The following is a 15,469-nucleotide window of genomic DNA, read 5'->3' on the forward strand; positions in this document are numbered from 1 at the left end:
GGTGACTGTGGCCAGTGCACTTCTTTATACCTGCCTCCCCACCGAAATGCAAACATCCCCACCCCTTCACTCTGCCACACACAAACACTAACCATTTTCTTCTTTCTTTGGATCCCTCCAGTTATTATGATCCATTTGATCACAATGACCTGCGTAAATAGAGTAATCCCCCCTCCCCCAAATTGATCGCTTTCCTACTACATAGGCAGAGCCTTTCAAAAAGGTGCTGTGCTGAGCTTATTAGATGTGATTCAAATTCTCGTAGAGTTCCATGGGTCTTTACAATTTTTCATGGCAGATGTGGGCCAGATTAAGTGATTGTCCGAAATAAACTTCTAATTTTACAGTTATAGTGGAGGAAATTACTATGGGTGCTCCACTCCAGAAATGCAGACGTTGTTACATGATTTTGCTATGCTGTGCATTTCCAATTCATGGCTGCTTTTTGTAGAAGACTGGTGCTGTGTTTAGCATGCAGGGAGCAGGCTCAGCAGAGCACAAAGAAAGTAATCTCTGAGAAAGTTTCACACCACTTCAGCATGTTCTTTTCTGCACACCGCCCTATTCAATAAACTGACCTCCACAATTATAGGGTGTTTTTGTATTGTTCTAGCTGCATTTGCGTTTTTTTCACAAATTATCCTAATGGTGACTTTTAATTTTTGTATTGTATGAACTAACCACAGATATTAAATTAGGGCGAGAAACCTTGGACAGAAAAAAAAAACATTACTGATACTAATCTTTCTCATCTAACTTTGAAAATGCTGTGTCAGTCTTGTGGCGTAAAAGTGCCACAAGGGGGTCAACAACCAAAGAACAATCTAGCTCCCTTTTGGGGGATTTTCCAGTTTTCCAGTTTTGTAGTTTTTCATTAAAGTTGGAAACAAAATAGATATAAGGTAATGGTTGTCCTCACGTGAGTTCACAGTTGATATATAACCAGAGGAGCTGACGTCATTCTGCTCTTTGATGATGCTGTAACAGGGAGATGTCTGTAAATCCTTATGTGCTCACTGGAACCTACATGCAACAGCCTTGATGACTCAATGTTACCTCTTTTTGATTTGTAGGCAGCATCACAGTTTGTTGAAAGCTCAATGGACAGTAACCGCTTCAGACCAACTTCACCCCTCTCCTCACTCCTGTCTCCCAAATATGTACCTTAGATCAGTCTAACTATGTCTGGAACATGGGAAGAAGAAGGTTATGATTTCTTGTCTGTATGGCTGCTGTCTACACATCTGCCTCCTGGAGAGAGACAGTTTGCCTGCGGTTCCTTCTCCCCACCTGCTGAGAATCTTTTGTCTATTGAATTCTTTTAATATGACAAGAGGATATTAACAAGAATCCCACAAATCCACACCAGCTGTACCCTTTTTTGCACTGAGAAATGAAGCATTAGTACATGATATTTTTGTTCCTTTATATCAATCTTAACAAATGGATTCAACCGAGGCATCACATTACAAATATCTCTTCAAGTTCAAAGTAACCAGACTTACACTTTGACTGTTGCAAATATTGCATGATTATGTTGATAGTGATTTATATTATGTAAAAAAAAACAAAAAAAAAAACAGACAAAACAGATAAGACAGGCTACATTACAAATGAGAATCACTCCTGTCAGTGGGTGTATTTATAAGGGGAGAAAAATGCTTTAAAAGAAGAAAGAAAGAAGAAACTGCTCTTTTTACGTGTGTTACACTTATGAGATTGAAGGATCTTTATTAAAATGAAACTTTAAATTTCCACATTGTGTTGTAAAGAGAAGAAAGAGTGAAACCAAAAGAAAATTTGTAAGATGATTTTGCCAATTCTAATTTCATCTTAATACACCACACACTAATAACTGAGTCTGTTCATTGAAAACATTTAGATTTGAGTTTTTTTCTCATTTTGAATTTTGAGAAATCCCCTCTCGTCTGTCAACAAGTAGTGAGGGAAACTGTTGAAACTATATTTTGTATAATGTTCACAAGAACAGTTATTAATAAATAGCTAATAAAAATGAGTAAATGAAAAGATATGCTGCTGCTGTGCGAGAATATGCCATTGGATATCTTTATCAAGCTTACTGTCTGCCTTAGTGATTAAGAAAGGAAGGAAGTTCTGTTAATTATGCTCGTTAATTATAATATCTAAATGGAAATAGTATTTTAAATACCATCTCAAAGTTAAATGGCAAATTACCATTTGAATAGTGTCATTACTGAAATTCCTGTTCCACTAAGTACATGTTGCCATTTGATACACATTCATTTTATATGAGCAACTTTATCAATAATGGAAGCATATAAAACCTTTTGTTGAATTATTCATAATTACAAGTTATCCAACCTAACTCTAACTTTTAAGTCAAGTTAGTGCACACAAACATGTCATAGCTGACTTTTAAATTCAATTCTCTGCTCAAGTTTCGCATGTTTAAGTACTGTTTAAATGAAAAAGAAAGCAGCAGGTAAAATAGATACAAATGTGTAACAAAGCATTCAGAACAAAGCAAAACACAAAAAAAACTCTATTCATCACAGCTTCAAGAAAATTTAGTTGAGAACAGTGCTGCCAACAAAGCTGAATTGTCGCAACATTTTGCTACTTTTCAGACCCAGTGAGTAACTTTCGTTCCAAAAAGTGTGAGATTTTTAGAATAAACTTTAGCTACTTCATAGCAAATAAAGCCATCAATATGAGTCCTCCAGGGCAGGATTTAATTAACTGCTGTGAGTGAGCTGTGCATTTGAGGAAGTGAAAAGTAACAATTATATTAGGGCAGAGACATGCTTTTACATGGACCACGGCTGAACACATAGTTCAGATCATTTTTTTTTATTACGTTTGTTTCTAAACACACACAACAATAACCACAAACTCAGTTCAAGAAGAAATCTCAAGGAAAGCTAGCTAACAAGACAAGTTGCTTTTAGTGACATTTTGAGCTTAAGCCGTACATTAGCATGCTATGTTCACAGTGGTATGACATTTGCTGTGCTAAAAATCTCAGTTTTGCATATTAGACCTTTAGACATATAGGTATATACAGGTCATGAAGACCCCAATATTTTCTTTAGTTTTTGGTAAAAAATAAAGTAGCTCGTTAAATAAATTGGGGTCCCAATGTGGATTAATTAATTAATTTTGTGACATTGCATCCGATGTTTGTTGCAATGTTTTTTTTTAATTAAATTAAATGACATAAATTATTATGTCATTTCTTTCAATAGTTGAATTTAGTCAGATTTAATTTTCTCTTTTTTTTTTACTCCTTTTTAATTTGGACCAGAACCACCACTCTTCCGTGGAGGTAATGTGTGTTAAACTGCAAAGTTCTTGTTGCTCAAGTGACTGACTCATCAGGCATACAGGCTGAGTGCTGGTGAGCCGGAAAGACATTTTGACATTGTAAGTTAATCAGGAATAATCTAAATTTTTCTGAAACTAAAACACACAAACAGGAAGTGTTAACGCTCCTCGCTGTCAGGTTGGACAGAAGCAGATGATTCTGGACACTCTTTTGTGATAGCTGCTGTTTGCATAGGAAATGAATAAGTTGTACAGGAAATCTGTACCAGACTGATGACATAAACAATTTGGCAAAAGACTGAGCGAAACATTTAACTGATAGCACGCACCGAAGCTTCAATGAGAAACAAGTTGGCATGCAGAAAACCAAGACAGCTGGTCAAAATGTAGCAAGGACAGCTAGAGGTCAGGACATAAGTCTTCATATTGCATTATGTAAGTTGCTGTTACCTCCCTTTGGACCATTCAAGTCGATGACAAAGGCACAGACAAGGTCTTAGTGAGTTGGCTGAGTCAGTCAGCAATTACCCAGTCGGCCTTTTATCTGGAAAATTGGAAAGTGCTATTGTGGACAGGCTGAAAAATGCAATTATCACAGACCAACACAGACTTGTCAACCATGTCTCAAATTATATATTGACCTGAGTCTGAAAGGCCTGCAGGCTAATAAATATGAACAGCTACTTACAGTGACCATTTACTGGATTAAAAGCTTAAAAGCCATTATTCTTTTTCTATTCCATTGTTTTCTTAGATGCATATTAGCTTTTGTACATAATTGGACGACATACGTTGTGTATCTGCATAATTTTCAAGCTTTAGTATCTTTGTCTGCTTTTCAATACAGCCATAGGATTGTGCTTTGAGCTGGTTATGAGACGTTGGACTCCTGGGTCCAGAGAGCTGGACATCTCTGCATCAACCAAAATCCACAACTGGCTCAGGGAGCATACACCTCTGAGAACAGTGCCCACAGAGCCCATTTTGCAACTCATCCATGGGTAATACAGGCAGCACCAGATGGGTAGAAGCTAATATTAACACAGTGCCACCATTAATCCACCCTCAGCATGTGGAGACTGCTAGTCCTCCATCTGTGACCACGAATGGCGAACTGACACTGATATATGGATTTCATGATGATGAGAGAGATAAATAAAAGCAGCTGGCTGTCAGTACATGTTAACAATGTGGCACAAGTGATTTTCCTTTTTGCAAGCACACAAATCTCCAGGGATCCAGTAATGGCTGCTTCTATGGTTAGTTTACCACTTTGATGGAGACAAATACAGCCTCGACAGACCTTTTTTTGCTCGTATCACAGCATAAAAAGGCACAAGTTTAATGAATGATAGGAATGATGGTGGCCTGCACGGTGTTGTGGTGATTAGGACTGTCAGCTCACAGCGGGAAGATTTCTGCTTCAAATCCAGGCTTCTTTGTGAAGTTCGCGTGTTCTCCCAGTGCATGCATGGGTTCTCTCCAGGTACTCTGGCTTCCTTTTCACAGTTCAAAAACATGCTTGTTAGGTAAGTTGTTTAATCTAAACTCATCCTGGGGGTAAGCATGAGTATGAGCTTGTGTGGTTGTTTCTCTCCGTGTGGCCTTGTGATGGATTGGTGACAGTAGACTCCAGTCCCCCTGCCACCCTGAATTGGATAAAGCTGAGTTTAGAAAATGGATGGATAGTTATAAATGTTCTATTTAATTTTTTTTTGTGCCTCAGCAAATATTAAAAACAAATCAGCATGCACAGCAGCAGGACCTTCATCTAAGTGGGATGCAGTCATCATTAATACATCATTAATACTTTGCATTTTCTGCTATGACATGTTAAAATCTGTCTGTGAAAAAGGTGTGCTGGGTGCATCGCTATGTCTCCGTCCTGAATTGTAAATTTAGTGGACTGTCAACCCTCTTAGGTCACTCCCCTCACCACTCCTTACTCTCCATTTGATCTGTTATTGTTAACCCTTTTGGTTGTAGATTGATTTTACAGAATTTTCCAATTTTATTCCTTTTTGTTAAAGGCCTCGTTTATTTGAATCATGATGTTGTTCAAGACTGTGGCCAACATTTCCTGTGCCGTGAAAACTGACTTGGCTATGCTAACATTTTAATTAGACTAAATGCCAAAGTGGTGATTGAAGCTGAGAAAATGAGAGGCAGTGATGTAGCCGATAAATATCAGTGATAGTCCATTCAAAGATTTACAGATAACTCATGCACTCTACTGGAGCTGAAATGTTTGCTTTTTAGACTTCACACACCAACAGTCCTCAATGCACCTGTGCAAAAAGCACAGATTTACATTTGAGCTCTATCTCAGAGTAACAATAACACACTTAACTGGGAATTGAACACGTTAATCAAAGAGACTCATCTTACAGAATAAAATAACCAATCAGAATAAAGCTATAGCCTAAGATGTGATGTCAATGCTTACAGGAAGGAATACAACCATTATGTATTCAAAACAGAGACTTTAATCAGCAAGTTGTTTTTTTTTAAATCAGAAAACATTTTACTATAAGATTTTATTCAAGAAATCTTTCTCTCACAGAAATACTTAAAGATATAGAGAACATACTTTTGCAGTGCAGCACTAACTGTTTCTTCAGAACCTGTGAACATTGTAACTGTTAAGTTTATGAAAATATTAATAATGCTATACACTTAATATTAAACACAGTTGGATTTCATAAACTATTGATCTATATAACTCGTTTGCAGAGTGCAAGAAGTTATTAAGTTACTTGAATAAAATTAGCCTTACCACACACACGTGTTTCAGTTGAAACTTTTATATTCACACCGTTAAGTTACTATTGAGAATATTTGCAGGTATTCGCAACATCCTTAAATTATCAAAAGTCCACACCATGTGGACTATTTCAACAACTAGCATGTTGTTTAACTGAGAGAGAAAGCTACAAAACTCAGGTAATATCCATGTAGACACATGAAGACGATTCAAACACCGAACTTAAAGGCCTTAGTTCCCCAGCAGGTTTGAATCCAGAACCTTCCTGCTCTGAAGCAGCAATACTGATCACTGCATTATCATGCTTACCTTGTCTGTCTCTGTATTGTAAAAAATCCTCTACATCACAGAGACTGTTATTAAATATGCCAGCAGGAGTCAGTATTTTTCAATTTAGATCATTTGCTGTCTCCAGTTCATTACCCGACAAGGACACCGAAAGTAATTTTAGACTTTTAAGGCATGCCATCTCATGAATATAAGTAACTAACTCTGTTTACATTGACTCATCTCATGTATGTTTTTATACATATATATATAAATTTAATACCTTGATAACTTTTTTACAGTATCTACCACTTATTTTTTACAAGATAATAAACAAAGCATGACTATCCCTTTTACATTGTGCACATATAACAAGATATCCTCGTGTAAATAGAGGCTCACAATGTTGGATGTAAACCCATAAAAAATGCCCTTCATCCAACTTCTCCATAAAGGGAGCAACAACAGTTACGCTGCTCTGAGATTTACACGAGGAATGACAGAGTTGAAGAACCGGTTTGTCAGTGATTGTTCCCTTTCAAAGAGGTTGTTCCAGTCTGTGCGCACTGAGGTGCTGAGGTCATTTTACAGAGGAATGGAAAGCACTGCTCTTTATTCTAACTGTATTTGAAAAAGACATCCGGAGTCGGTCTGATTAGATAAAAAAAAAAAACTACTAATTTAGATAACAGAAAGACACGTGGGTTACTTGAATTTGCCCTCTGTCCATGCTGAATTCTCCTCAGTACCAGTATAAGTCCTTTTTCTCCACATGCCGCCCTAACAAAGAGGAGACACACACAAAGCAGTGTCAAACAGCTCTTACAGGTCAACATAACCAAATTGAATTAAGTTCTTATGACTGTATGTTATCATTTTTCCCACACAGTACTATTTGTCATCGCAAGGTTGGGAAAATTGCTGAACTGTTACCAAGAAATCAGGAAGTCATTAACATATGATCAACAATGCCTACCAAAAAGTACCAAAATAACCCCACGCAGGATTTGACAATGATAGTCTGTGTGTTGTGAAATTTTTAGTTACTGTATAACTACAAACCTGCACACTGACCACTTAATGAATGAATAATCCAAATGCACAAAACAAATTTCAATCTGGTCTCTTCAAATCATGCAACTATGTGTATGAATGCTTAAGCTTGTTTAGAATGTTTAAAACTAGTGTCTGTTAATATTAATGTGACTGGGGTCATACAACCTCATGCTATACCCCCAGCTGACCCTCACTGATGACACTATGAGGCCTTATTTATTCCCCATAGGCCATTTACAACTGTTAAAACAGTCAAATATTTCTCCTTTAACAATTATGATTTACTTAAAAAAGTAAACTGAGTGTATTTACAGAAAACTCACATGTATCTAATTGTGTTCATCATTACAGTAATCAAAAAATTCTCATTAAGTAATTATGATGAAATTTCATTATAAATTCAAAAATGTTCTGAATATGATTCAGAATTTTGTCAACGAAGGTGTTCTTAGACCTGAAGAGCCTTTAGGTTAATGATACTAGTTTGGTGTTTTTGTAGAGTTTGCATTGCAGCTGCAGTATTACCAGTCTCAAAGCCCACAGGAGGGTCTGCAGACTCTCTGAACCCCTGAGGCACTGTCCAGCTGGGTGGTGGTTCTGGCTTAGAGTTGGAAACTGTGCTGGGTCCCATCTCAGGCCGGTCACTGTGCAGCAGGTTGAGGAGGGATGTGGCGTATTGTTGTCCGGTGAGACTCAGCTCCCCTGAGGACAGAGAGCACATGATGGTCGGCAGCCCTGAAGCCTCTCCCGTCCTGCTAGTGAACGAGTGCCAGGAGCCAGGAGAGTCGGCTGTGGAGCTGAGGGCCACGATACGTCTCGCTACAGCGGGATCCTGTGACCCAGAGAAACACACGGCAGCACCGTCTTGACAGGATCTCCCATCCTCTGCAGAGGAAAAAGAAAGAAACCATGCAGTGAGGATGAGCTGATAGTTCGTCATATTTGTTGTCAGGTGACATGTTGTTGATTCTTCTCACCCGTTTTGATAGTTTTACGGATTTTCTTTGTCTTTCCTGCTGGTTCCTTTGCCTTACAGACTTTGCTGAGAGCACGCGTGAAGTGAGCATCCACCATGCTGTTAATATCTCCCTGGAAGTAAGTCAGGAGGACACTGTGAGAATGCCCCTCCACCTTTACAGCGATTGGACTACCTGTTCTTTCCTCCATCAGTCAGCTGACACTGAAAACAAGGTAATGCAGAATCATCAGAAAATGCTCACTGCCAGTGTCCTCTCTATGTAATTTATCACGAGTTATAATTATAAACTAAATCGCATGTGGCAAAAGAGTTGTTATTTTTGTTGTATTTGCAGTCACAAAATACAACATAAACCTTAATGTCACAACTTTGGTTTGAAGGTTTATTTGAAAAATAAATCTTTCAGCATCTTTCCTCTTTTCTGTTGGTGAAGAAAAATGGTCTACACACACAATATGATGTGAAATGCATTTATATACCCAGTAAACTTAACTTAAAACTAAACAAAAGTTGCACAGTGTGCAAACGTAAATGATTTTCAACCTGTTAACTGCCATATAAGTAACTTGCTTCTCTTACCTGGCCTGATGATTGACCGAAGGTGACCAGGGAGTACAATCTTGCATTGACTGGTTTGTCAAAGAAAAAAAGCCCGAAATTGTTAGGGGAAAAAAAGCCTCTTTGCGTCAGTTAAAGAATCAATCTTCGTAGTTTTTGCTTTCTTCCTTTCTTCTATAAGGAGAATGTTTCCTTCACAGAGCCTCCGAAGTTTCTGCATGAATTAGGCTGGGAGGGCGGAAGCTATGATCAGAATGTTAACCAGCAAGTTCCTCCAGAAACTCAGTGAGGACTCTTTGAAACATTCCTCAGTCAAACAGTCAAGTAGTTACACACAGTTTGAAAGCCGCTGATTTTGTTATTAAGTCTATTGGATCTCTATATCTGAAGAGCCCATTGCCATTATGGCGCCTGCAGCTGACTTGTGGTTCCTCTAAAACCAACTGCAATAATTCGGCTAAATTTGTTTCTATGATTATATTCTCTAGTTTAATAAACTTTGAAAAGTAGCAGATTAAATGTACGTATGTTTCATAGAAATGTCTTTGACAGAACTTCAACTTCACCTTCAACTCGAAAAATCCTCAGAAAAAGTTTGCGTTGCAACTTCATCTAAAAAAAAAAAAATCAATGAAATTTAAAAAAAATATAAGTGAAAAAAAAGTGAAAAAAGAAAATCTGTATTCTTTCCACAAATAATAAGGATAATATTTCAATCTACAATATCTTCCACACGATATGCAGTGTGTTAGACTAAATGTGATGTTTCAACTTGAAATATACAAGAGCTCTCGGTCCATTGTTACTTTATTTGGTTAACATTCACAGAATATCTTGTTGGTTTAAAATCTTCACTTATAGACAAAAACAATCCACAAACATGTCAATATTACAACTTCCCCAGTTCCCAGGTGTGATTGTATTGCAAAGACCGATTGAAAATATAAAATCACAGAAAATGTCACAGTAAATCTTTCAGAATTATTTTAAAATCAAAACCTAATTAATTGAAATAAGGGACACCTTCAACAAATGTCTTCACAGGAAACAAGTTTTTATGATCTGAAAAAAATCTCTCAGATATAAAACTAACAAAACTGTGATCTGATTGACGCAAAACTATATTTGTGTTTGGCACTCGTCAATGAACCTTTAAGATCGGTACAGAAAGGCTAATTTAGAGACTCATTACTGCCCCCTGGTGGAGTTGCGAGTCAGAGACCTGAGGGAGGAGGTGTTTTCAGAGGCAGCTGAATCTGAGTTGCTAAGATGGTCCTTTTTGGAGTGGTCGCCCCCTGTCACAGAGCGGCTCCAGTCTGAACACAAGGACAAAAAAAGAGAAAATATCCACAATGAAAAGACATGCATGTGGTCATTATACTGCAGTAAGGAAACAAGCAGCATGAAGCAAATTACCGGAGTTATCACTGAGTCTGAAACGTCCACAGCACAAATGGATTCTCCACTCTTTCTTCACATTTTCCTTCATCGCACAGTGGAACAAGAACAAAAAAAGCCCTAGGACAAAAGAAAAAAAAGCATAATTAGTACACGCCCCAGTACTGAAAAAAACTGTATAAATACATGGTGAGAAAAGTTACAAAAGAAGACAATCAGACAATGACAAATATAAAGTGTTTCAGTGCTTTGTAATCATCTACAGCATGTATTTACCTTGTACGCTATTGCAGATTGAAAACACATACATCATGACTACTCTGCCAGGCCCAAATGAAAAAAAGCCTATTGACCACGTCAAGCCCAACAGGACAGTGAGACTGACAACTGCTCTGAAGTCCTGCTGAGAGGTGCGGCTGTTTGCTGTCTGTTTGTTGGCCCCCATGCGCTTGATCTGGATCAGAACCACGATGAACACCGACATGTTGCACAACAGAATCACAAAAATAAATGCCAGCACTGTCACGTAGAAGGAAACGCCTTTCTTCAGCCAGCAGCTGTGGGAGTAAAAAGAGAGGAGAGGAGTGGAACATCATATGGTTTATAACAATGGTGAGCAAATTATTTCCTTATCCAAGCTGCTATCGAAAAAGTTGTATTTATTCATCAGAAAACTAAACATGAAAGCTGTGTTGTGTTTAACCACTTCTCCACACAAACCAGAATTTATTTAAACTACAGCCAAGTAGGGATTCACTTACAACTGGTCACCGGACTGAAGCCCCAATGCAGCCTCTTCTGGGACCAAGCTCCCATAAGCATCTTTATCTATGGCCAGCACCAAGCTGACAATTACCAAAGGAATACCTGTGAGACCACAAAATGTCCACATTTATGCTTTTCTCACTGCAAACCATTTATCTTCAAACAATTTCAAACAAACTGATGTCTATAAAAGAGTATATAAAAGAATTGTATCCCTTTTAAGTTTGATGTTTTGAGCCTAAATCCCTTTGGTCTTCCTTCCTCTTTCCTTTTGAAATGGACAGAGTGAGGTTGCCTGCTCATGGACCAAACAACATTAACACTCAATGTATGAATATTTTCTGAGGTGTAAATTAAAATTTTCTCTCAACATTTCAATGCTCCTAAAGCTCCTGTCAAACAGAATTATTTCAAGAATGCTTTATCCACTGATCCTAAAAAAAAATCGAGGCAGTTGAGGCAGATGGTTGTCCACCCTGAGGCGAATAGACAGCTGGTTGACACCGATAGATACCTGATAACTCTTAAAATACAGCATTTCTAGCTAGTCCTCGAAATGATGATGATCGTATAGGCAGTTGATGTCTTTACTTAAATAAGACCCATAATGGTGTTCTGTAAAGTTCTGCCCCCCTACAAGCGGCAGAAGGTAAATATTACTTGAGGTGCCAGTGGCTTTCTCGCTTTACTGAAACCCTTTTGTCACTTCCTGGTTGGGTTTAAGAAGTAACATAAACTGGTTAGGGTTAAGAAAGTTCATAGTTAATGCTAAAATACTTTTAGTATCTGACCTTTGCCAAGGTCATGGGGAAATTGTTGGGTTTCTCTCAATAATAATGTTAGATCCTGACCATACTAGAGCATATTAAGTTTTATATTATAAATACTTTATACTATTACAGTATAGTGTGTTGTAAATCAAATTGAAATATAATTATTCCATATTTAAAAAAAAAACATAGAAAAAGTTCACTCTTACCCCATCCTACTGCACAAAACTTGAGGATATAATAGCGCACGTAGGTATTGAACACCTTGACCAATGCAAAGTACATGTGCACCGCCTCCAGGCCCATCCAGGTGAAGGAGGCCAGCAGGAAATAGTGGAGGGATACAGCGGTGGTGATGCATAGGCCAGAGTTAGAGAAGGATGAGAGCCAAGAGTTGAGGAGAAAGATCATGTTTAACCCCAGCAGTGCAGCTGACAGGTTGATGAGTATCTTAGATGGATAGTCCTGACGCAGCTTCCTAGTATAGGAGAGAGAAAGATTACTGTTTGGAAGATTTACTCTCTCTGCAGGACAGAGGAAGTTTAGATGGCTCAGTATTTCATCCCCAAAGTATTACAACAAAAAGCCTTTTTCTTGTTTCTGGAGCTTTGTATCCTCAAGATGTCAAGAATTCAACTCTCTGTTAGAATTAGAAGATCAATGAACAACAAGTGGGACTTGGGTTTGTTTGGTGGCACTGCTATCTCAAAGATCAGAAATAAACTGATAAGCAGTAATTATTTTACAGTGATACCTAGAGGTTAGGCTGGAGATGGGCAAGGCAAGGCAAGGCAAGGCAAGGCAAGGCAAGGCAAGGCAAGGCAAGGCAAGGCAAGGCAAGGCAAGGCAAGGCAAGGCAAGTTAATTTGTAAAGCAGAATTCACACACAAGGCAATTCAAAGTGCAATGACAGCAGCCATTGCAAAATGTTGTTAACACACTATCCAGTGTTGCCAGATCTGATGACTTTAACAAAAAACTGATCTATGAAATTAAGCCCAAAAGAAGCACCTGGGCTCTAAAAAGGTGGTCTGAAACTATCTGGTGGAGGAAGGAATTTTACTGTATAAAAGTGGTCTGTTACATGTAAGGAAAATATACATAATATGTCATACATAGTAAAGCTGTATGCAACTTGCCCCATACAGCCCTTTTCTCTAGCTCATTTGCACTTCAGCCACTTAGACCTCAGCATTGTTAATAAAGTAAGTACAACAAGTCTGTCAGGTGTAGAGGGAATGGGATTATAATAGATCCTGCAACAGGAGGACGCTATTTACCATGGGTCCTTGCACAGAGCAGCAAAATGCTTATTTAAATAAGAAAAAACACAATATAATATGGAGACAAAGACAATGATCTGGAGTCTGTCTATAATGTGGGAATAAAAATTAGATGTTGTAAATAGTAACTGAGGCCAGGAGTATGGGGAAAGTTGAAAACAAGACCAAGAAAACAAAGGCAAACAAACAAACCCCCACCCAAAAAAACATGGAAACAGAAACAAGGACAAAGAACATGGACAACATAACTTGCCCGTGCTGTAAAGAACCATAGGACCAAGTTAACTTAACAAAACCTGCCACACAAACCGTGACATGACATAAGAGCTACTTACGAGGGTGCTACAGAAGAGCAAATGTTGCCCATCTAAGACTCCAAAACTCAATCCTCAAAGATTTCATAATGATTTGAGCCAATGCTATATATGATACATTTTACCCCGTATCTCTCTTGAATCAGTCATTTTTTTGTTTGTTTGTTTGTTGGTTTTTTGCAACCATTTTCTCAACCAAAGATCGTCTGTGTTGCACTCCATCACTTCATGCCGGATGGCTGGCCAGTGTATCCTTGTGCTCATCAGCTGTGATTCTAGCCATCTAATCCCAAAATACCAATTTATAGAAATCAAATTAAAAAAATACTCCACAACTACAACAACTACTGCTATTTGGTAAAAATACTTTGAAAGCACAAACAAAAACTATCAAATAAGCCTGAGGCATCTCCCAACTCCCAAACTCAACTGACAGCAGCATCGAACATGTATGCAAAGCAACATAGACCTTCTTAGGTTGAGAAAATAGTGACAAAATACATGTCTGATGCAAAAGTGACATGCTGTAAAATCAAAGTATAAGAAAGTTGTATCTACAATCTTCACCTATGCATAGTCTGCCTCCTCATTGTCATAGCTGGTCAGCGCAATAAGAGTCATTTTTTGGTAAAATAAACATACTGCAATAAGTAAGTGACTTACTCAAAAAAAAGGTAAGTGAGCAGAGTGAGTCCCAGAAAGATGGCAGATATACCACAACCAAGATAGGAGATCAGTGTCAGAATCTGACTGTCAGCTTCACTGATGGGGACTCCAGAAACATCCTGGAACACAACACATTTTTTTTTACATTGCATTCATCAGCATTCCCTATGAAAAGCAGCAATTGACGATGTTAAAGCGTATATAATATGATGAGGAAAAATGTTCACACATAGTAATATCAGCATCGGCTGTCGTTGGCAGAAAGACATGCAAGCAGTCAGTAACTGAGCAGACTGCACGCAGTGTGTTGGTGCTTGTGGGAGTCTGATTCCTTGATTAAATGATAAGAAGCACCCGAATGACTCACCAGGAGGACAGCAAAATGTGTGAGATGATCACATAGACAGCTGGTCTGATAGGGGGAAATGCTCTGGGTTTCACAGCCACTGCTGTTCCAGCCACCCTGCCCACCTGACACAAACGCACACACACACACACATGCAAGGTTATTTTTAATTAAATAGGATATCAACAGGGCCTCAGCTTCCTGTGTTGAATAGCCTTTATGAATCACACAGGCGCCTGAACAATGAGGCTCAGTTACAGTAAATGATCTAAATCCAACTTTACACATAGAAGATACGAAGAAAGGATCAACACACCGTGCTTCTGGAAATCCCAAAACATACACTGAACACTGTCTCCTGGCTGTAAACATGGGGAGATGATGGTGGTGTTAGTGCAGAACAAACAAAAAGCTTTGTTACAGCCAACAATATTAGAGCATGAATTTGTCACCTGTTTGGGATTTTTATGCTTTAGGGTCACCACCACGCGATCCTCCAGGTTGATGACACGACTGTTGTTGATGCTGGCAGATACTATATAGGAGTTTAATGTCAAGCTGCTCTGTGTCACATTGGTTATGTTGGGGTCCTGACATTCAGAAATATAATGATTGTTACTTTAGCAAGTCATATTTGTCATTTATAGTGTGATATAATTATAATGAGGTCTTCTTGTTTATATTTTGTGTAAAAAGGACACCTGGTTTGTGGTTGCCATTTCTATTTAGTGACATATTCGAGAAAATTGCTTATTCCCCAACAGCTGACATCATTCTTATGTCTGTGCTTATTGTGGCATGAAGACTGAAATCAGGAAACAAGTCTGACTGTCCAAAGCTAAGAGAATCAACATTTCCTGTTTGTTCAACTTGTAATAAAAATGTATATTGTTGGTCACATCAGGAAGTCAGATATAAAAACCAGATATAAATCTATTTTTCTTTATTTAATTACAGTCATCGAGCTTTAGAGGTACTTAGAGACGAAGTTTCTTAC

General features: G+C 38.2%; 1 protein-coding gene across 1 annotated transcript; it reads right to left on the bottom strand.

The window, feature by feature from the left end:
* Window positions 1-5,769: 5,769 nt before the first annotated feature.
* vgll1 (vestigial like family member 1) lies at window positions 5,770-9,161 on the bottom strand. Its single transcript, XM_075481677.1, has 4 exons — window positions 8,952-9,161; window positions 8,371-8,573; window positions 7,919-8,278; window positions 5,770-7,117 (listed from the first exon to the last, which is right to left on the bottom strand). Exons 2-4 carry the CDS (start codon window positions 8,558-8,560, stop codon window positions 7,080-7,082), a joined length of 588 nt encoding a protein of 195 aa, XP_075337792.1. The 5' UTR covers window positions 8,561-8,573; window positions 8,952-9,161; the 3' UTR covers window positions 5,770-7,079.
* Between the last annotated feature and the right edge of the window lie 6,308 nt (window positions 9,162-15,469).

Source organism: Odontesthes bonariensis, chromosome 13 (genome assembly GCF_027942865.1).
Source record: "Odontesthes bonariensis isolate fOdoBon6 chromosome 13, fOdoBon6.hap1, whole genome shotgun sequence".
Classification (NCBI taxonomy): domain Eukaryota; kingdom Metazoa; phylum Chordata; class Actinopteri; order Atheriniformes; family Atherinopsidae; genus Odontesthes; species Odontesthes bonariensis.